The following is a 24,097-nucleotide window of genomic DNA, read 5'->3' on the forward strand; positions in this document are numbered from 1 at the left end:
TTTCTTTTTTACTGTTACAAAATCCTTTTGCTGCAGTCTTTAGCAACTCTGCCCTTTTTACATTCTGTAGTTTAAATCTGGAGTTGCTGAAAATTTGCCTCCCTGGGAGTTTAAAAGGGCTGCTGCCATTCGCACTCGTTAAGACAACCGAGGTTGTCATGGTAATAGCTGACACAATGCAATAAACGGGAAAACTTGGAGGGGGGAAGTTGTGCCGACCTGTTTCTATCAGGTAACTCTTCAAAATGAACACTGACCGGAAGACCTGCGGCACCTGAGTGCTACCAGTCTTCCAGTACTTAACCATGTGATTGCTTGGTGTAGCGATCACGTGTCCGTGCACTAAACCCCCCAGAATGTGAACAGAAATACCGGCCCTTATGACTTGCGGGGTACGTCTTGGAAGACCTCCTATTTAGACTGTGTTCCTGACTTATTAATACTTGTTAATTAGCATAGTAGACTAGCTCTACTGCGTGTATTTGTACTCTTTTATATCTAAGTGATCATGGCAATTCTTCTCCTTCAGCCACAACACCAAAACGACAACGTGGTTAGACCCCCGGCTGTGCAAGAAAGCCAAGGCTCCAGAAGATTGTGACGATGGAGGTAAGGACTGAATCCTAAGTATGCCACCAGAACATTGTAGGCTTTTCTTGTAGCAAAGAACCAGCGTTCATTTCATCTCCGGGAACCCCCTTCTCTCTGAGATACTAACTTCCGTAGGCTATACCAGTAGCAGCTCACGTGGGCCAATAGGAAGACACAAGGGATGATGTCACGGCTTCCTATTGGCACGCGTCACTACAGGAGCTTTAAACGAGCCATTTCGATAGCCCCACATAGCCCAGCCGGAGCTGCTTACAGCAAGTATCTTGGGAAGCAGGGGGTCCCCAGAGCTGAAATGTACTGTACACCGTTCAGCTTCGAAGACCCCCTGCTTCAAAACTGAAACTATATATAAAATGTAAAAACGTAAAGCAGGATTGCTGCTGTGAGGGGTTTCATTTGGGGGTTTAACATATTTTCTACACACAGCCATTTCAGGATCTTGAACATGGTGTTCAAGGGATTAAATGAAATAATGCGAGTCCCAGGCAGTATAGTTGGCTTCTGAGCCCGTGTGGGGACTGCGTACTTAGTAAACCTGGAAAACCTTACATGTTGGTAGCTCTTGAGGTCAGGAGTTGCCACCCCCCTCCCCCCCTTCTCCACCCCCCACTCCCCCTGTTCTAAAGGTTACCATGGTAACCTTAGAAGCAGGAGATTTAAGATTCTAATTACATTTATAAAAAATAAAGTTTTTCTTAAGGGCAGAGACGTGCTCCAGGATTAAGAAACATTGCCTTAATTGAACTCCTATAGGCTTCTGTGGGGGCTGGAGCTTTAGAAAGAGCCCTATTCCTAACCGCAGGTGAAAAAGGTTATTTTAGTGGTAAACATCCCACGGTCCCTCCTTGTAACGTTGGACACATCACCTTATCTCGGTCTGCCTCAGGCACTAAAATTAGCGTGTAAACTCTTTGGGGATAAAAGTGGTCTACATAGGTCTATATAGAGCGTAGTGTACATTATCCATGTTTTACAAGAACAAATATTCCCCGTGCACTTCAATATAAAACTAAGTGAACTAATGGCAATTATATGTTTAACGGGATCATTTTTGTTGATTTGACACCTTAAAATAAATCAGAAGCACGTTAAGCATTTTTAAATTCCTATAACGGGTATCTTGGAAATCTTTGTAAACTGTAAATAAAAATGTGGGGGAATATTTTAGTTTCTCATATAATAAAAAATGTTGGGCTTGTATATCGCTGACCATGTGTACAGGTTTTCAGCAACCACGAGTCCCTGCCCGGTGGAGCTTACAATCTCATTTTGGTGCCTGAGGCACAGGGAGATAAAGGGACTTGCTCTCAAGTAAACCGACACTTCGGATTGGAACTGGGTACTCCTCCACTTCAAAGGCAGGGACATTACTAGCTACTCCTTCAACCCATATCTTCTGTCTTTTGTTTGTCTTATTGCATTTTAGTAATCTCTCTTTCCTCCACTTTTTTAGTTGTCTTCTGAAAGGGAGGGAGCATGAGGGCAAAATAAGGAAGATAATAATACAAAGAGCCTGCCATAAATAAATAAAAGAATTCATCCAAATATTGGTCTTAACCCCTTTGAATGCCCTGTAATGTAGTAGTCACATCATGGGGTCGGACACTCCATGGGGGCCCCCACGTCTTGGGGTCGGACACTCCAAGGGGGCCCCCACGTCATGGGGTCGGACACTCCAAGGGGGCCCCCACATCATGGGGTCGGACACTCCAAGGGGGCCACCACATCATGGGGTCGGACACTCCAAGGGGACCCCCACGTCATGAGGTCTGGCACTCCAAGGGGGCCCCCACGTCATGGGGTCGGACACTCCAAGGGGGCCCCCACGTCATGAGGTCTGGCACTCCAAGGGGGCCCCCACGTCATGGGGTCGGACACTCCAAGGGGGCCCCCACGTCATGGGGTCGGACACTCCAAGGGGGCCCCCACGTCATGGGGTCGGACACTCCAAGGGGGCCACCACATCATGGGGTCGGACACTCCAAGGGGACCCCCACGTCATGAGGTCTGGCACTCCAAGGGGGCCCCCACGTCATGGGGTCGGACACTCCAAGGGGGCCCCCACGTCATGGGGTCGGACACTCCAAGGGGGCCCCCACGTCATGGGGTCGGACACTCCAAGGGGGCCCCCACGTCATGGGGTCGGACACTCCAAGGGGGCCCCCACGTCATGGGGTCGGACACTCCAAGGGGGCCCCCACGTCATGGGGTCGGACACTCCAAGGGGGCCCCCACGTCATGGGGTCAGACACTCCAAGGGGGCCCCCACGTCATGGGGTCTGGCACTTGCTCTTTTTGTAGGGGAGGTAGCATTTATGCGACACACAGACTCTTCCGTTCTCGTCATCCGTGACGCCGCGATCACGATTGCCCTGAACAGCGGTCGTGTGATCGCGATATGCCGCAGCCCCGCCGACACTGAAAGGTTTCAGGCACCAATCACCAAGATTTAGCCCATTGAACCTTTAGCTGGCGTTGGTTCACGTTTGTCCCATGTAAACATGGCACCATAAAACCAGGCAAACATGGAGGATTTGCTATATTTTTGCAACTGGGGGCTTTAGCACCGCAGCAAATGTGAGGTTATAACACAGCTGTACGGACCATACTCCATAGTCAAACCCAAATTAGCATTCACGCCCAGCTGCGCAATAACATCATGTACAGTTAAGTCAAAGCAACCTAAGGCAATAGTAGAGGAATCTTCAAAGGGATGTAGGACATTATGACTCAGTGAGCTGAGCCAGCAGGATACGTGTCAGACTCCGCTTAGCTGTATTTAATAATTAGTAGCAGTCTATCTTAACGCTTGGAAAACTGCTTGTTAGCTTGCAGCCTAATGCACAACAAACAAGCTATTTATCCTTTATAGAGTCACTTACACCTCATAAGATCACAGAGAGACCTGCCCTCCAATCTACTAGCTTTACATTTATCATTGCACATGTTTGTGCTGGTCTCAGAAGTTACCTAGTTAGAATATCAATACATAACGTGTTGTGAAAATTTGGGTCGTGTATGAATTTACAAAAATGCTCACTTTCTTAAATCGCCACGTCTCTATCTATGTATCTATTTTCCTTTATTCCTAATTCTTTTCCAGTTAATGCAAATGCACCTGGGCAGCTTCAGTGGAGTGCCACTATAACCAATGTCATATATATTTGTGTGTGTGTATATATAGATGTAGAGATATAATACACACACATGCGTACGTACAAAAGTGCGTGTGTGTGTTTATACGCACGTATGTATAAACACGCACACGTACGTATAAAAACACCCACGCACCCACACGTAAAAACACACCCACGCACACATGTACGTAAAAACACACAAACGTAAAAACGCACACGTACGTAAAAACACGCACATACTCCACACACAAAGAAAAGATATCGCAATCAACTCCGTTAAATAACTGACATCATTGACCAGACTATTCCTGAAAAGATAAACAGGACTGGCGGAGCTACTGGGAAAATGAGAACAAAGAATCCCATATAGAGGCACTCAAACATATCAAAAGAATGAATAGATATGTTGAAAGTAACACAAAATAATATTAATCAAACACATCTAAAGTTATACACACAATATAAAATACATGGAACCAGAACCAGAAAAACTCCCTCCCAAATAGCACTCAGAGGACTGAGAATAAAGGTACTGTGATAAACAGCATAGGAAAAAAATCACTATAATGTAGGAAACATTGGGGATAAAATACCCAATGGAACCACGACCGGCTGGTCATAAAGACTAATAGTCTGATAAGGTGAACGAGTGAAACACAGTACCCTAGCATACCAATCACATAATCCACAAAACCCCCAGTAGGTACTGCAACCAACCAGAGCTCTGTTAGCTGTATCAAGCAATGCCTGCCCAGTAAACCTAATAATAAGGTACAGTCCTATGGACTGAATGATGAACATGTAATAAACAAAATCTTGGAGGAAACAGACCCCGCAAAGAGGTGAATTTATGAATACTGATGAGTCCCCTTGTAAGGACAAAAAGTATAAAGTCCTGTATAAACCAGTAGGGCAAGGCCAGAGCAGCTGAATGAAAAGAGCTATACTCCGCTGTATGACCATGTAAGAGACTCACTTGCTGGAAAGTAAGTCCATGCTGAATCAGCGAGTGGTGGGTTCCTTATGGTGACGTAAAGTCCACATCAAGGAGGAGGCAGTCCCGGTCTAGCCCACTCAACGTGTTTCGCCCCACTGGGCTTCTTCCCGTCCGTATAAACACACACACGTACGTGTAAACACACACGTATATGTATGTACTTACTTACGTACATATAGAGACACACTTATGTATGTACGCACGTATAGATACACACACACATACGTATAGACACACAGTGGCAAGAAAGTTGTATGTCAACCCTCTCCCCACCCCCTCCCCATAGGTTTTTCACATATTTTAAACATAAAATCTTATTAGATCTTAATCTCTGTCCTAATGATAAAGATAACCCGATAAACAAATGACTCAACATGATACTTTTTCAACATTTATTTATCCACAAATGATTAACATTCAATATCCATGTGTGAAAAAGTATGTGAACCTTTAGATTCAGTACCTGTTGGCACTCCCTTGAGCAGCAATGACTTCAACTAAGCATTTCCTGTAACTGCTGGTCAGCCTCTCACTTCGGCTTTGAGGAACTTTGGCCTATTCTTACTTACAGAACTGTCTCAACTCATGACCTAATTTCGGTTCAGCTCACGGATGGATGGCTTGACATTCTCCTCTAGAATCTTCTGATACAATGCAGAATTCATGGTGCCGTCAAGGTCACAAAGCAGCCCTAAATAATCACGCTCTCACCACCATGCCTGGCGGTTGTGATGAGTTTCTTCTGGTCAAACGCAGTGTTTGGTTTTCGCCAAACATAACGTTTGTCATTGAGGCCAAAAGGTTCTACCTTTGACTCGTCTGTCCAGAGAACATTGTTCTGGAAGTCTTGTGGATCATCTATTTGCTCTTTGGCAGCAATATTCTTTTTGGAGAGCAGTGGTTTCCTCCTTGCAATCCTTCCATGAACACCATTCTTGTTCAGTTTTTTCTGAAAGTTAAGCCATGAACACTCACATTAGCCAAGGTGAAAGTGGCCTACAGATCAGTGGATGTTACTCTGGTTCTTTGTGACTTCCTGGATAAATTGCCAGTTTGTTCTTGGAGAGCATAATGAGCATCAATGACTGCTTTTCTGAGGTCCTCAGAGATTACTTTTGATTGTGGCATGCCTGTTTCCACACACCTGTATGATAAAAAACAAACTAACAAAGTTTCTGATCTTTATATAGGGTGGAGCTTCCCAAACTAACCCCTGAAGAACTACCTAATTATTTAAACACCCGATTCTAATTATCCCCTTTAATTTAGCTGATGAAACCAATGTTTCACTTACTTTTGCACATACCCTGACTCTTAATTTCAAAAGACATGGAATTGTTTAATGTAAACCCTATTGGATATTTAAAAAAAAGACTGGTTTGGATTCAAAAAGGGTTGTCATGGATAAACTATGGAACTTCCATAATTATCATTGGGGTTCACAAACTTTTTCTCGTGTGTGTGTGTGTGTGTGTGTGTGTGTGTGTGTGTGTGTGTGTGTGTGTGTGTGTGTGTGTGTGTGTGTGCGCGCACAGATGTTACAAGACTTGCTCACCGGAGCCGCTGCTGATAATGCTTAATGCTGCAGCTCTGGAGATAGCACTTCTGAAATAACGCTGCGGGGGGAGGGTGGGCGGTCATGCTTCTAGATTGGACCCCACACAGTGATAATCCTCTTACTACATTTGTGTGTATATACAGTATATATATATATATATACATACATACATACATACATACATACATACATACATACATACATACATACATATATATATAATCTCAGTACCGTGTTAGCCGAGTTTTAATAATCAAAAATGGCTAGACGATACTTCTGTTGCTAACTAAATGCTATTATTTGTGCGCGCTATACACACACACACGACATACCGCATATGAAACGTTTATGGCATATTATAAGCTTTTGCGTTATATATGCCCATTCCCCATGGGGTCTATGGAATGGAAGTCGTATTCGTGGTTAAAGACTGGTAGAGGGGAAGCTTGAGAGCAAGTCCTTGCACTTCCTTACATGGCTCCTGCATTTGCCATGGTCAGTGGGAGGTGGTAGAACCAGGGCTGAACTAGAATATCATGAGGGCCAGGACTGTGGCTGACCTTGCGGATACTAGTCCCTAAGCATGAGCATTAACGCTTCATTACTAGGCCCCTGCTTTTGAGAGTACGGGTGTTAACCATTTGTTGATTTCTAATTGCAGAGCTTCCCTATGGATGGGAGAAGATAGAAGACCCTCAGTACGGAACGTATTATGTTGAGTAAGTACCTGCAGAGGTAACAAATCACACTTAGTCTTGTTCTTTACAAAGAGCAATACAGAGTAACTCATTACGGTAAAAAATGACTCAGCTGCCCACCTAAAGCTTAGCCCTGATTGTGATAAAGAATCCCATGTGGCAGGGCTGCTGCAGGTGGGAGCTACACTTTGGCACTCCGTAATCAGGCTGTCACGGGAAGTGGGGATGTGTTTGGGAGCATAGCAAAGGGTTCAGATTCTTTCTCAGAACTGTCTCACACAATACCCAGGAAAGCTATTGTGTCTTTTTATCACCTGCTGATGCATTGAGCTTTGGGGTAAATAAAATAGCTATTGAAACACATTTCAAGTGAGCTGAAATGGAGGGAGCTTCAGAGTCCTTTGACAGCATCTTGTCGGCTTTTCACAATCCCTTTTTGCTCTTTTAATCTTATAATATATTGAGTTTTTTTTTAATGTTACAACTGCTTCTCTGTTACTGTTGTAATAATCTATTTCATATATGCCACAGACAATGTGTAGAGAGCTGTACATTTTCCAGGCACAACGTGTCACTGCCCTAAACCACTTACAGACTCATTTTGGTGCCTGGGAGGTAAAGGGACTTGCCTAAGGTTGCAAGAAGCGCTGAGGCTGAGGCTCAAACCGGGTTCACCCACTTCAAAGGAACTGACATTACCACCAAGCTACTGGGTTAATATGAGCCTCATATGTTCAAGATGTCGAAGTGGCGAATATTAACCCTTAGAGTGCTGGAGGGGTCACGTCAGCACATGACTGCATGGGGCCATTTTGCAGGAAATGGAAGAGAAGTCGTCCTCCGTTTACTCGGTGGGCAGATCGCGTCCTGCACTCCATGGAGACGCGATCTAAGCAGCAATAAAACCTATGTCATGGGACTTCCAGAGGACCCGTGCCTATTACGTAGTGACTACGTCCTGGTGCACCCCATGGGTTAATAGCTATCCTTTGCACTGCTCCTTCCTACCAGGTTGGGGGGTTACCCAAGAAACCTTAACCCTTTACTACTGGTAATGCCTACTGTACGTTGCTCCGTTTTGATACCCGATAACCGCTTTTCTGCCAGGTGCCCATGCAGTGCAATGCTCTGCAGGCTCCTGTGACAGTGACATTATCTGTTAACCCCTTCAGCATTGCGCATGGCATAAATACAAATGTTTTTATTTGGCATTAGAGGCAAATGGGTTTAAATGCGAGAAGGAATTAATCCTTTCCCTGCATTTCCAGCAGAGGTTCATTATTCAGTGTACACCTGTTAAGTGATGCATCTGTGAAATCGGCTTTTATCTACGGAGCCCGAGAAAAGAGACCAGGTCTAACGAAATGCCAAAAATCTGGATTTGTCCGTTATAGCAGATGGTCGTTTGTAAGCGTGACAGCCATATGTGGAACGCACTTCCATTATTTGATCTGGCACGGTTTGTGTTTTTTTGTGCTATATGCATATTGATAAGGTGGGTAGTCAGAGGAGGTCTGATGTTTTTGCATCGAAAATATGGAAGATAAATTTGCAGTCTTTTAAAACATTGTTAGAAAAGCACACTTATCAGTGCATACCCTTGGGTAATATAAACATAACAGGTCTAAACCAATGTGGCTAAATAAACAGGTAGGGGAGGAAATGGAAAAGAAGCGGCATTTAGATTCTTAAAGTAAGAAGGGACGGAGGCATCATATCATAATTATAAGGAATGTAACAAATATTGCAAAAATGGATTTGACAAAAGGATTGCAATAGAAAGATCAACCCTAAAAAGTTCCTTAAATACCTTAATAACAAAAAAAATTAGAAAAGAAAATATAGGACCCTTACAGTGTGAGATGGGCGGGCAAATTATTGGAGATAAGGAAAAAGCAGAGGTATGAAACAAATTATTTGCCTCTGTGTTTACCATTGAAGAATCCATTGCAATAGTAATAGCGCAGGAGGAAGCCTCTATGTTAACGAACAACTGGTTAACGGAGGAAGAACTTTATAGGCAACTTGATTACATTTTAATAAATAAGGCACTAAGCTCTGATGGAATACATCCAAGAGTTCTTAAAGCTGCAGTTCAGTCTTTTTTTTTATTTTATTTTTTACATTTATTTTTTTACTTCAATAGTTTTATGTGTGCAATCTCTAATTACCTAAAGAACTGTATAGCTGCAGCTCAATTCGTTTTCCATGTATTGATAGGTCGAAATTTGGTGACATATTAAAAGCTGGGATTTGTTTATAATCTGCTTGACTGGCAGTGGAAGCTCATGAATATTCATGAGCAGTCCTGCACTGACAAGTGCTAGAGGGAGGGCAGGGCTGACAGAGGGGTGTGCCAGGGCTTGTGACAGGACATGAAGGGGCAGTGCCTTAGCAAATGGCTGTTAAAATAGAATACAAGAAAATTGGTCTTTCAAAGTTGTTTTTTTTAAAACAGAAAATGCTAAAAGTATTTTTTCTTACTACAGAACTGATTTATTAAAAAAAACAAACATGCAGGATATTGACTGAACTGCAGCTTTAAGGAGCTAAGTTCAGTAATAGCCAAACCATTACATTTAATATTCAAGGACTCCATTTCCACAGGCTCAGTACGACAAGATTGGCGAAAAGCAGACCTGGTGCCTATAATTAAAAAGGGAGCTAGATCACAACCAGGGAATTACAGACCTGTAAACCTGACATCAATAGTGGGAAATCTACTTGCATGTTTAGTACAGGATAATATTCAGGAATACCTAATGGAAACCAAAATTATTAGTAATAGTCAGCATGGATTTATGAAGGATAGGTTATACCAAACAAAGCTTATTTGTTTCTTTGAGGAGGTAAGTAGGAATTTAGACCAGGGTAATGCAGTTGTTGTGGTCTACTTAGAATTTGCAAAGGCTTTTGATACCATTCCACACAAGGATTTTGTGTACAGAATAAAGCAAATTGGACTCAGTAAAAATATTTGCACCTGGGTTGAAAACTGGTTGAAGGATAGACAACAGTGGTTTGTCATTAATGGAACTTTTTCAGGTTGGGCTAAAGTTGTGAGTGGAGTACCTCAAGGATCGGTACTGGGAACCCTGCTTTTTAACTTGTTTATTAGTGACTTTGAGGTTGGCATAGAGAGCAAAGTCTCCATCTTTGCTGATGACACTAAGTTGTGTATTAGTAGAATCAGAGCAGGATGTAATTTCTCTCCAAAAGGACTTTGATAGACTGGAAACTTGGGCAGGTAAATGGCAAATGAGGTTTAATACAGATAAATGTAAGGTTATGCATTTGGGAAATACGATTAAACAGGCAATTCACAAATTAAATGGGGATAAATTAGGAGAATCCTTGATGGAGAAGGATTTAGGAGTGCTTGTAGACAGCAGGTTTTCAATAGTGCCTAAAATCATGCTGTAGCTGCAAAGGCACACGATCTTATCTTGCATTAAATGAGCAATGGATGGAAGGGATGTAGAGATAATTATTAGTTATTTATCAAATGTTTTACCAGGAAGTACTACATTGAGAGTTACCTCTCGTTTTCAAGTATGTCCTGGGCACAGAGTTACTATGACAAATACATGGTTACCTTAAGTGAACAGGGTTATACATTATGCATAAAGACATTGCATCAACAGTTTAACATATTTTATCTTTTAGGTTTATGACACAGCTACAGACCAGATTAAAATGTGCCCCTTTATAAAGCATTAGTAAGACCACATTTTGAATAGGGAGTACAATTTTTGGCACCACTCCTTAGAGAAGACATTATGGAACTAGAGAGAGTGCAGAGAAGAGCCACCACATTAATAAAGGGGATGGACAATGTGACTTATGAGGAGAGGCTATTTACATTAGAAAAGAGGCATCTAGGAGCGGATATGATAATTATATACAAATATATTTGGGGACAGTACAAGGAGCTTTCAAACAAACTATTCATCCCAAGGGCAGTACGAAGGACACAGGGCCATCCCTTAAGGTTGGACGAAAGGAGATTTCACCAGCAACAAAGGAAATTGTTCTTTACAGTAAGGGAAGTTAACATGTGGAATTCATTACCCATGGAGACTGTGATAACCGATGCAATAAATATCTTCAATAAAAGTTGGACATATTTTCTAGAAAGGAAAAGGTATACAGGGATATTCCAAATAAGTAAACATGGGAAGGATGTTGTTCCAATATTTGGAATCGGGAAGGAATTTATTGTTCCCATGACGTCAATGGTGGATGTATTTTTTCAACCTCATCTACTATGTAACTATATACAGGACATCTGCACAACATAAAACGGTCAACCAGACTGGTCAACTCACTGGGTATGGACGAGAGGGGGGACCTCGCCAAAAATCAGGAGTTTTCCATTAAATTGCTTTTTTGCGTCCAGGACCCTAATTTCTCCTTGATTTCAGTCCTTGGAGGTGGAATTCTCTTAAGGGGCTCAACTCTTTAGATACAGCAACGATTGCCCCGTGCAGAAGGGTTTTGCTCCATGTACATACATGGGCGTCCGCAGAAATTTTTTCGGTGGGGGGGGGGGGGCATAATTTTAACGGCCAGTGCCCGGCGTAAAAGTGGTGGTGAGTACACCGTGGCGAGCGAGCCTGACCAGCATAAGGGAGGTTTTCCCCCCCCATCTCCCATCTCTCCCCCCTCTGCATCTCCCATCTCTTTCCCCCCCCCTCTGCATCTCCCATCTCTCCCCCCTCTGCATCTCCCATCTCTCTCCCCCCCTGCATCTCCCATCTCTCTCCCCCCCCCTCTGCATCTCCCATCTCTCCCCCCTCTGCATTTCCCATCTCTCCCCCCTCTGCATCTCCCATCTCTCCCCCCCCCCCTGCATCTCCCATCTCTCCCCCCCCCTGCATCTCCCATCTCTCTCCCCCCCCCCCCCTCTGCATCTCCCATCTCTCCCCCCCTGCATCTCCCATCTCACGGTGAGATTGATTAGGGGTGCAGGAGGGAGGGCCAGAGGGAGAGTCTGGGTGCCGGATGGGGAGTTAAAGCGCGGGAGGGCACGTGGCGGCCCCCACCCCTGCCCCCCCAACCTCCCCCCCCCCAATCTCCCACGCCCCCCCCAATCTCCTTTGCCCCCCCCAATCTCCTTTGCCCCCCCCCAATCTCCTTTGCCCCCCCAATCTCCCTCTCTCCCCCCGCATCTCCATCTCTCCCTGGTCCCACGGGTCTCTCCCGTATGCAGCTGCCTACCTCCGGCCGGCGGGCGGCGGCCACGGGTTCAGCAGACGGACGGTGAGGGACGGTGAGGCTGGAACTGCAGATGGTTCGAGGTGCCGTGGTGCAGGATGGGGAGTTAAAGCGCGGGAGAGCGTGGCAGCCCCCACCCCTGCGTGACTGCTGCAGTCCCCGCCCCCGGCCTCCCATCCAATCCCGGGCCGCGGCCCAGCATATTTTATTACGTTAATGCGAGGATCCAAGGGGGGGCAAGCGCCCCCCCTCCCCCCCCCCTCTGCGGACGCCCATGTGTACATATAAAAAGCGCTGTCAACAAATTCATAAACTACTTGTATAGTTCTAACTCAGGAATTACTGCAACTGTAGTTATAATGCGATATTTACGGACTACGTAATACTGCAGGTGTAGGGATGATAAATAATAATAATTAAGTAATAATCCCCAAAGAACAGGGCATTACTGGCCAATAATGCCCTGGCTGGAAGAGTTGAAGGCCCGAGGCGAAGTGTGTGTGTGTGTGTGTGTGTGTGTGTGTGTGTGTGTGTGTGTGTGTGTGTGTGTGTGTGTGTGTGTGTGTGTGTGTGTGTGTATGTGTGTAATATATATATGCAAATGTATAGGTTTGTCGAACACTGTATATATATATATATATATATATATGCCCCACCTTGAGAAAGGTCCCACTGGACTATATTTATATATTTTAACAAAAAAACAAACAAAAGCACAAGCTCCATAGCATGTAACTGAGTAAAAAATAAGGTACATTTATTTAAAAAATCAGCAACCCATAAGAATGTGCACTTACAGGATTTTAAGCAGAACCATTCGTGGGAGAGAAATCTCTATTGTGGTCATCTGCGGTGGTAGGGTGAGTCCCAGGTTTGCAGAGTGGATGTAAACAGCCCAGGTTCACCATGAACTCCTATCCCAAATTGGCAGCAAGATAAAAAGGCATCCAATGCCTGCACGTCCTTTGCTCCCTCATACAATGGTTGCTAGCACTTAAAATTACTGCCAGCCGGAGCGCAGGGAAGCCAGGGACTCCAAATACACCAACACGAACGCGATGACGTCACAGCTCTACGCGTTTCGTCACACTGCGGCGACTTCGTCAGGTGTGTTTGTGTGTGTGTATATATGTGTGTGTGTGTGTGTGTGTAATATATATATATATGTACACACACACACACACTATAATAAATACATAGAATATATATATATAAATGTGTGTGTGTGTGTGTGTGTGTGTGTAATACATATATGTGTGTGTGTGTGTGTGTGTAATACATATATGTGTGTGTGTGTAAAACATATGTGTGTGTGTGTGTGTGTGTGTGTGTGTGTGTGTGTGTGTGTGTGTATGTATATACACACATACACATGTATTCATTTTGACTCAGAGGCTCGTATTTCAGTTTTTCTTCCCCCCAAAGGACACAGCTAAACCTGACTTTATAAAGTGAACAGCCTGCGACCTTTATATATGCCACAACTGTCTCTTAATTTCAGAGCACGACAATAAAGACAAAGCCTAAGGTAAAACGAATGCTAATGTACTCTCAAAGTACATTAACAGAAAATCCCACTTACTGCTCGCCTGGAACAATGTAAAACTTCACTCTGTTGGGTAGTGCGAGAGGTTTCCTATTCTACTTCAGTTTAATGCCATCTGACAGTAGAAGGGTTAATGCAGCTAGTCCTCTATGGCTTACACAGGCTGAACAGTGGAGCTAATCTGAAGGCCTGTGAATCAAGGCAATGTTACCATTGAACGGATGTTGAGAGGCACTTCCATCTTTTGTCTATTCTCCTCCATCCTCCATTCAATATGGTGAGAACATGTTAATAAACTTTGAGATTTGCAGGTACTGAACATAAAAGTGCCATTTTTTGGAGAATTACTGATTTTGGTATTAGTGAGACGGCACTGAAGTCTGAAACTCGGAACCTGAGTGACTCCCAAACCAGGGATTCCCAAACTCGGAACCTGAGTGACTCCCAAACCAGGGATTCCCAAACTCGGAACCTGAGTGACTCCCAAACCAGGGATTCCCAAACTCGGAACCTGAGTGACTCCCAAACCAGGGATTCCCAAACTCGGAACCTGAGTGACTCCCAAACCAGGGATTCCCAAACTCGGAACCTGAGTGACTCCCAAACCAGGGATTCCCAAACTCGGAACCTGAGTGACTCCCAAACCAGGGATTCCCAAACTCGGAACCTGAGTGACTCCCAAACCAGGGATTCCCAAACTCGGAACCCGAGTGACTCCCAAACCAGGGATTCCCAAACTCGGAACCCGAGTGACTCCCAAACCAGGGATTCCCAAACTCGGAACCCGAGTGACTCCCAAACCAGGGATTCCCAAACTCGGAACCCGAGTGACTCCCAAACCAGGGATTCCCAGACTCGGAACCCGAGTGACTCCCAAACCAGGGATTCCCAGACTCGGAACCCGAGTGACTCCCAAACCAGGGATTCCCAGACTCGGAACCCGAGTGACTCCCAAACCAGGGATTCCCAGACTCGGAACCCGAGTGACTCCCAAACCAGGGATTCCCAAACTCGGAACCCGAGTGACTCCCAAACCAGGGATTCCCAAACTCGGAACCCGAGTGACTCCCAAACCAGGGATTCCCAGACTCGGAACCCGAGTGACTCCCAAACCAGGGATTCCCAAACTCGGAACCCGAGTGACTCCCAAACCAGGGATTCCCAAACTCGGAACCCGAGTGACTCCCAAACCAGGGATTCCCAAACTCGGAACCCGAGTGACTCCCAAACCAGGGATTCCCAGACTCGGAACCTGAGTGACTCCCAAACCAATATCTGAAATGCATTGTGTTCCAGCTTGGAAGGGGTTTTCTTTGTAGACGGGAGGGTTGGTGCATTGACTGCATGCGCAGGGAGCATAGTTGTCTAACTGAATGAATACTGGCCCTTGTTACTGTACGTGCGTGTATGACAGCTTAGCAAAGCCCTTGTTCCCCTCCCGAGCTTTGTTGGCAGCTTGCAATCATGACAGCGTAAGAACCAAGATAAATGCAGACTAGCTGACAATTTAATCTTTGGGGAGGATGATAGCGTTAAGCACAGCAAAGCTAACCGTGCTTGTGCATGCAGCAGAATACCGTGAGTGAGCCTATGCACCTGTATACAAGAACATTGTGAGAGCCAGAGCATACGCACTTGAGTAATAATGATAATAACTTTATTTCATATAGTGCTTTTCTCCCAATGTGAATCAAAGTGCTTCACAATAACAGTACAGCGCGCGCAGCACATAGGGTTTTTACAGACACAGGTCCCTGCCCAGATGAGTTTATAATCTGTTTCTGGTGCCTGAGGCACATGGAGATAAAGTCACACAAGGAGCAGACACCGGGAATTGAACTACTGTAGGTTCCCCTGATTCAAACTCAGTGTTAGTGCCTTTACTCACTGAGCCGCTCCCCCGAACCTATATAAGGTGGTATATTGTCCCCAGGAGCAGCTCCTGCTATTTAAATTCTTTTTAAATACATGTTTTTCTAGTGTTAAAAAACCCCTATGATTTGCTTAATTTAGGTTCTGAGGTTAACCTTTAGAATGCGAGTAGTTCTGGGAAGAACTTCACTTACATTTTATTTATTTTTTTTACCGTTTTTATCCCCTGAACCAAGCATCGTATTTTAAAAGTAAAAACGTGTTTGGAAAGGGAAGAGTTTACTCTTAAGTAAAATAATTTTATTTAAACTTAAGTAAAATAAATAGATAATATGCAAAAAGTGGCACGGATTACTGCTTTACCAGTTTGCAAGCCCCTCTGGCAGCGAAGGTGTTAATACATGAAAGTAGAGACATGTTTGGTTCCTTCATCTGTGTGTGTATTCGAATGAGTATTATGGGAGTCTCATAAGGCAGGGGTGCGCAAACATTTCCCCCTGCCTGCTCGCGCCCCCTCCTTACCTTGTCTTTGCGTCATTTGACGCTGCGTTGCTGAAGACAAGGTAAGGGAAGTTGCAGAAGCCTCACATGATCCCCCGGCATCTGCACCGGCCGCCCCCCCCCCCCCTCCCCACCCCCCCTGAAAATCCTGCGCCCCCCAGTGTGTGCACCTCTGCCTTAAGGGACCTCTGAATGGAGAGGGGACGTTGTCAAGTAAGTGTTTACTCTACCTTTAACTCACCATGTCCATGTTAGAGCCAATAAAGATGAGGGGGCTGTGCCTGTGCAAACTCCTGTTCATCACTTAGTGATACCAAACGAAAGGGAGCAGCCAGAGGAATTCGGTGATTGGTGCGACTCTTGGGAACTCTAATCATTCTTATTTTGCACTTCATCCGTCCTTCGCACGTCACACACGGGGAGGCAATTAGACGTGCGTGCGTCCTGCCAAGGAGGAACTAGTGAAATTGAAGAAAATGGTAATCACTTGTAAGTTTGCTTTAAGCCTAAATTTTTCTACTAAAATGGGTTGCGTCAATAAAATGACTGGAGACTTTAACTTTGTAAGCGCCACAGGGGCTTGGAACGCATTGAAGGATTTCATCATGGCTACCAGCCCTAGCATTTGGTAGACAAGCAGAGTTACCGTAGCAACATCTGCAGCCGTAGCCCCTTGAGCTATCTGATCTAGAGGACATTTCACCTGAAATAAACAGAACTAAGATGTCGTTTGAACTTTTCTTCTTTGCCTTGTATGTTTTTTTTTTTCTTTAGTGCAAAAGGCATTTTGTCATTCCCGATTCCCGTACCCTGTCTTGCGTTCACATAAACACCCACTCACATGCCACTATCCATCGCTGCTCGGCAAGTCTCACAGCGTTCTGCCTCTTTCACTGAGTAACACACAGTAACACACGTACCAGTTTGCATGGAAAGGTTTCTGGCAGCCTGGGGACCTGTCTCTTAGATGTGTAACAAGCACAGACTGAGTGGATATTTACCAGAGATGTTTTGTGTGTGTGTATTGTATTTTTTATTTATATAGCATTATCCAAATATACAGTATTTTACAGAGACACTGGGGGTAATGTATCAACGTAAAGAAAGTGTGAATAAAGTTTTCTTGTTTAGTTTTTTTTTTTTTAACGCATTTCTTCATTTACTGTTCGAGTCAGATATGAGTTTTTTGCAATACATAGTTTCCAGTACATAAGTTAACTAGCTGATATACCCCGCTCCCAGACAGCAGACAGGGGTTGCAGACCTATCTGAGACACATAAATGTACCCTCAATGGATATTTTTATTTGATATATATATATATATATATATATATATATATATATATATATATATATATATATATATATATATAAACCCCGTTTCACGTGGCTCCCGTTTTTTTTTTTTTGCACACACTGCACACTCTCACTGCACACACAGCACACACTCTCACTGCTCACTGCACACACTGTTCACTGCACACACTTCACTGCACACACACTTCACTGCACACACACTTCACTGCACACACTGTTCACTGCACACACTGTTCACTGCACACACTTCACTGCACACACACTTCACTGCACACACTGTTCACTGCACACACTGTTCACTGCACACACTGTTCACTGCACACACTGTTCACTGCACACACTGTTCACTGCACACTGCACACACTCTCACTGCACACACTCTCACTGCACACACTCTCACTGCCCACACTCTCACTGCACACACTCTCACTGCACACACTCTCACTGCACACTCTCACTGCACACACTCACTGCACACACTCTCACAGCACACACTCCCACTGCACACACTGCACACTGCTCACTGCACACACACTGCTCACAGCACACTGCACACACTCCCAGCACTCACTGCACACTCCCAGCACTCACTGCACACTCCCAGCACACACTCTACACTGCACACACTCTACACTGCACGCACACACTCTACACTGCACGCGCACACTCTACACTGCACGCGCACACTCTACAGTGCACGCGCACACTCTGCACTGCGCGCGCACACTCTACACTGCGCGCGCACACTCTACACTGCGCGCGCACACTCTACACTGCGCGCACACACTCTACACTGCGCGCACACACTCCCACTGCGCGCACACACTCCCACTGCGCACATTGCACACACCAGACACTCCCAGCATTCACTGCACACTGCTCACAGCACACTTTCACAGCACTCACTGCACACTGCTCACAGCACACTTTCACAGCACTCACTGCACACTGCTCACAGCACACTTTCACAGCACTCACTGCACACTGCTCACAGCACACTTTCACAGCACTCACTGCACACTGCTCACAGCACACTTTCACAGCACTCACTGCACACTGCTCACAGCACACTTTCACAGCACTCACTGCACACTTTCACAGCACTCACTGCACACTGCTCACAGCACACTTTCACAGCACTCACTGCACACTGCTCACAGCACACTTTCACAGCACTCACTGCACACTGCTCACAGCACACTTTCACAGCACTCACTGCACACTGCTCACAGCACACTTTCACAGCACTCACTGCACACTGCTCACAGCACTCACTGCACACTGCTCACAGCACACTCTCACAGCACTCACTGCACACTGCTCACAGCACACTTTCACAGCACTCACTGCACACTGCTCACAGCACACTCTCACTGCACACTGCTCACAGCACACTCTCACTGCACACTCTCACAGCACACAGCACTCAGCTCTCACAATACACTCACATGTCAGCAGCCCACCCCCCCCTCCCTCACATGTCCGCAGCCCCCTCTCCCTCACATGTCCGCAGCCCACCCCCCTCACATGTCAGCAGCCCATCCCCCCTCACATGTCAGCAGCCCAACCCCCCTCAAATGTCAGCAGCCCACCCCCCCTCCCTCACATGTCCGCAGCCCACCCCCCCTCACATGTCAGCAGCCCACCCCCCCCTCACATGTCAGCAGCCCACCCCCCCTCACATGTCAGCAGCCCACCCCCCCTCACATGTCAGCAGCAGCCCACCCCCCTCACATGTCAGCAGCAGCCCACCTCCCCCTCACATGTCAGCAGCAGCCCACCCCCCCCTCACATGTCAGCAGCAGCCTACCTCCCCCTCACATGTCAGCAGCAGCCCACCTCCCCCTCACATGTCAGCAGCAGCCCACCCCCCCTCACATGTCAGCAGCAGCCCACCCCCCCTCACATGTCAGCAGCCCACCCCCCCACATGTCAGCAGCCCACCCCCCCCACATGTCAGCAGCCCACCCCCCCCTCACATGTCAGCAGCCCACCCCCCCCCTCACATGTCAGCAGCCCACCCCCCCTCACATGTCAGCAGCCCACCCCCCCTCACATGTCAGCAGCAGCCCACCCCCCCTCACATGTCAGCAGCAGCCCACCTCCCCCTCACATGACAGCAGCAGCCCACCCCCCCCCCTCACATGTCAGCAGCAGCCCACCTCCCCCTCACATGTCAGCAGCAGCCCACCTCCCCCTCACATGTCAGCAGCAGCCCACCCCCCCTCACATGTCAGCAGCAGCCCACCCCCCCTCACATGTCAGCAGCCCACCCCCCCACATGTCAGCAGCCCACCCCCCCCCCCCCCACATATCAGCAGCCCACCCCCCCCCCCACATGTCAGCAGCCCACCCCCCACCAGCCCGTTTTTTACACACACACCCCCACCAGACCGTTTTTCTCACACACACCCACCCACACACACATACCCACCCACACACACATACCCACACACATACCCACACACACACACACCCCCACCAGCCCGTTTTTCACGCACACACCCCCACCAGCCCGTTTTTCACACACACACACACACACACACACACACACACACACACACACACACACACACACACACACACACACACACACATACCCACCCACATACCCACACACACACACACACACACACACACACACACACCCTACCTTAGGGTAGCACATACTCTCTCCCCGGTACTAAGCCTAAGCCCTGCCCCCTCATGCTCTGACCTCTCCGGAAGAAGAAAAAACACACGGCTGCCGGGGGCTGGGAGGGAGCGGGAGGGGGCTGGGAGGGAGGGGAGAGGGAGGGGGCTGGGAGGGAGGAGGGATGAATCGCCGCCGTTTTAAAAATTTTTTTTTTAAATTTCTTTAATTAACTGGCACCCGGCCAGAGTCATTGCGGGCCCCACAGAGAGGTCAGACGGGCCGCATGTTGTGCAGGCCTCTTCCTTCCTTCTCTCCTCACTCCCTCCCGATCAGGCGCGCGGCGGCCATTTTTTTTTTTAAATTAGCGCAACCCCGTTACTAACGCGGTGGTCTCGGGGTGGACCCCGAGGACCGCGCTATAACGGGGTTTACCTGTATATACATGTAGCCATGCTGTAAAATGGACTGCAGTTTCCTCTCCTGCTGGCAGTAAGGCCTGGTAAGTAACAGGGATGCCAGCAGTAATCATGGAGGTTTGCCCTCACACTCTGGTGAGGTGCCCTATGTGTGGATGGGAGTGGCTACATACTCTGAGTCCACCATTAGTGACATCAGAGATGTGCACGCCCCTGGAGATATAAGGCACAGCACTGCTCAAAGTTAGGTTGTTGGAGTAAGGAGCAGGTCTGCGTTGAGACCTGGGGGCAGAGGGCGCTAGTGCTGTAACTAGTGGCCCTATATTGATAAATCATCAGCAAGCTGTGTACGCCATACTGTGTCCAGGGACCTGGCACAGGGGTGATCTCCCTGAGGGGAGAGGGGATCCCACTTCATTGGGAGGGTGTACTTTTGAAAGGAGCACACGGTGCAATGTGTGGCTAAGTGACTTACTGCGAGGGGCAGCTAGCCCACATCAAGCAATAAAGATGACCTTGAATAAAGACACTTCACTGTGTGAGTCTGGAATCACTCAGCAGGGGAAGGCACCACCAAGAAGGAGTTCCTCATCAGAACCATCTCCCTGCGGACGCAGAGATCCTGATGAGGTGGAGGCGCTGCACTGGATATAGGTAGGACTCAAGCACACTACCTCAGCTGCCTGTCTGGGTTGGCAATCCCCACACAACATCATGCGGGAGACTCAGGAGTCCTGTTGCCAACAGGTGCACCACCAGACACGACCATGTAATGGGGACTGGTTAGACCACAGGGGCCAATGTGAGATTGGGTGGGTCAGGCTAGGCCAGAAAATCCGTTACATATATATATATATGTGGATGTAGATGTGTATATATGTGCACATATATACACATCTACACACATAGCATGTTCTTGTATAGCGCTGCTTGTTTTATGTAGCGCTTTACAGAGACATTTTACAGGCACAGGTGCTTTCCCTGACCATGGCGGATGGGCCGTGGGAGTGTGCCTAGGGGCATCACTAAGCTGGTTCGCCCTCATTCGGCGAACCGCTCACATTACCGGCCTGTCGCGCCAAGAAACCAGTTTCAACTGATTTCTTGCGCAACCTGTGCCCCTCCCACTTCCGCATAGACACGAACACCTCCGCACGGTCTGCGGCACCATGGCCCCAGCCTTTGGTGAGTTTTATCTAATCTTGGTTATTTTTAGTTTTTGGAGTGGGTGATATGCTGAATGTACGATCTTTTAGTGAGGTATCTAGTGGAAGGGCCTTCTATCTCTTAAAGATTTAAGTCAATACTCTATGGTAGGATTGGCCAACTCCAGTCCTCAATGGCCACCAACAGGTCAGGTTTCCAGGATATCCCTGCTTCAGCACAGATAGCTCAAAAAAGGATCTCAGGCATAATGATTGAGCCACCTGTGCTGAAGCAGAGATCCTGAAAACATGACCTGTTGGTGGCGCTTGAGGACTGGAGTTGGCCACCCCTGCTCTATGGTATCAATTCAAACACATGGCCATTGTGCAAAAGCTCAGCACTTCTAACCTCATTTTGCAGCCTTGTATTTTTCCACCGTGGCCATGCAGCATTGTACTAAATCCCGTTCTTATTAACTCGCTTGTTATCAGGAGGGGGAAAAAACGTACCAAAATAATTGCATCACTTTGAAAGCAAGGGATAGAAAAACGAATAATTCCTGTAAATCATTTGAGCAAAGACTGTCCATCCAAAAGCTTTGTCACGCTGGATTAACCCAGCCCTCGATACTTTAGGAAGAAGAGCTGGATCATGGCCACTTGTAATCCTTTGCTTGGGGAATCACAATTGTCACTCTTGAGATGACTCAAAATCACCACCTGTGGCTAATGAAATGTTTCTTCTAACAAAGCACTAACGTTGAATGCGGCTCTAATAGAATTTTGCAGGCACATGAAATCCCTGTACCCAGAGACTGTACAATCTAATTTTTACTGTCATACAGGGGGGCTAAACTCCAGCCCTCAAGACATTCCCCCCCCCCCCTTAACACGACAGGTTTTAAGGATATCCCAGCTACAGCACAGGTGGCTCAATCATGGCTCAGTCAAAGACTGAGCTACAGTACCTGTGCTGAAGCTGGGATATCCTTAAAACCTGACCGGTTGAGGGGGCGTTGAGGACTGGAGTTCAGCACCTACTGGTCTAATACGCAGGGCAATAAAGTGATGTGCCCAAGGTTGTAAGGAGAGCGGACAGTGGGATTCAAATGGGAGTCACCCACTTTAAGGCAGTGTTCTTCCCACTAACCTACTCTGTCAGCTCATACTTGAGACGTGTATGAGTTTGCTTGCACCATTCAGAGGAACAATAGGCTGAATGCCATACAATTAGTGCATTTATACCTGACTCTTTACTGTACTTCCTAGAGGTGCATACCCCCCTATGACCAAAAGTAAATGCAGCTGTTTAGATTTAGGTAGATTCAGTACCAGATTGCTGTGAAAAGTTTAGAAATCAGTACTCTGTTTGCTACATATTGCCTGAGGCTTGGTTGTTGGACTAATACTGAATTGGCTGAGGTGTTTGATCCTGCTGTCTCTGCGTTTGATTCCCAGTAGCTTGCGCATGAATATTTAACGATCTCTGAGAGCAGAATTTCAGGGCTGGCTGTACAGAGAGAAGCTGTAATTTCCAGCTTTTTGGGACACCTGGGACAGGCCATAAATGAAGGTAATGCAATGCAAACAAATAATTCTAAGTCCCAGGATGCTGTCCCGCCTTGTGTGCCCTTTTTAAAAAAAAAGGCATTCTGCCTACGACTATGGGGCCTATGCAGAGAGCAGCGCTATTTCGAAATTCGCCATTTTTTGGAGAAAATCGCGCAGAAAGCAGCAGAAAATGGCGAGTTCCGAAAAACGCGCCAATTTTTCTTTTCTAGTTATAAAACTCGCCTCGCGGCTGGCGAGAACCTCAATCTCGCCAGTTTTAAAAATATCCGTATGCAGAGAGGCGCGAACGGCATCTAGCGGCTGTTCGCGCCAATAAAATGGCGCGATTGTCTCAGTTTTAACTCGCCAGAAAAAACTGCCGCTCGCGGCCATTGCAAAGGGAAAAAAAAAGCCGCAAATTTGTTTTAACACATTTCTGAAGCGCCCATCTCGCCAATTTAAACTCGCCACACGCATCCATGTTAAACATAGCAGAATTCGCACTTTTCTGCATATGAAGATTAAAACTCTCCAAAAAAGCTACTTTTTAATAAATTCGCCAATTTTAAAATTCTCTGCATAGGCCCCTATGTATGAATATCTTTATTTATATAGCGCCATCTATGTACATAGCACTTCACAGCAGTACTACACGTGACACAATAATATAACATAATGGGAATAAGTGGTTCAGACATAAAAGTAACAATAGGTAATAGAGTCCCTACCCCAAAGGGCTTACAATCTAAGTGGTAAGTAGGAAGAACGTACACAGACAGTAGGAGTGTTTTCTGGTAAGTGCGTTTGCAAGGGGTCAAGGTAGTTGTATGAGGTGTAAAGTATCAGCCGAAATGACAAAAGGACTGAGAACTGGGACATCTTTAATAGATTATA

At 46.5% G+C, this 24,097-nt stretch overlaps 1 protein-coding gene across 2 annotated transcripts in view; it reads left to right on the plus strand.

The window, feature by feature from the left end:
- Positions 1-24,097, plus strand: part of MAGI3 (membrane associated guanylate kinase, WW and PDZ domain containing 3) — a 261,214-nt gene that overhangs the window by 174,390 nt on the left and 62,727 nt on the right. For both annotated transcript variants that reach the window (XM_075615295.1, XM_075615296.1), the window contains exons 6-7: positions 530-609; positions 6,966-7,023. In XM_075615295.1, coding sequence (XP_075471410.1) covers positions 530-609; positions 6,966-7,023 — 138 coding nt within the window. The remainder of the gene's footprint in view (positions 1-529; positions 610-6,965; positions 7,024-24,097) is intronic.

Source organism: Ascaphus truei, chromosome 9 (assembly GCF_040206685.1).
Source record: "Ascaphus truei isolate aAscTru1 chromosome 9, aAscTru1.hap1, whole genome shotgun sequence".
Classification (NCBI taxonomy): domain Eukaryota; kingdom Metazoa; phylum Chordata; class Amphibia; order Anura; family Ascaphidae; genus Ascaphus; species Ascaphus truei.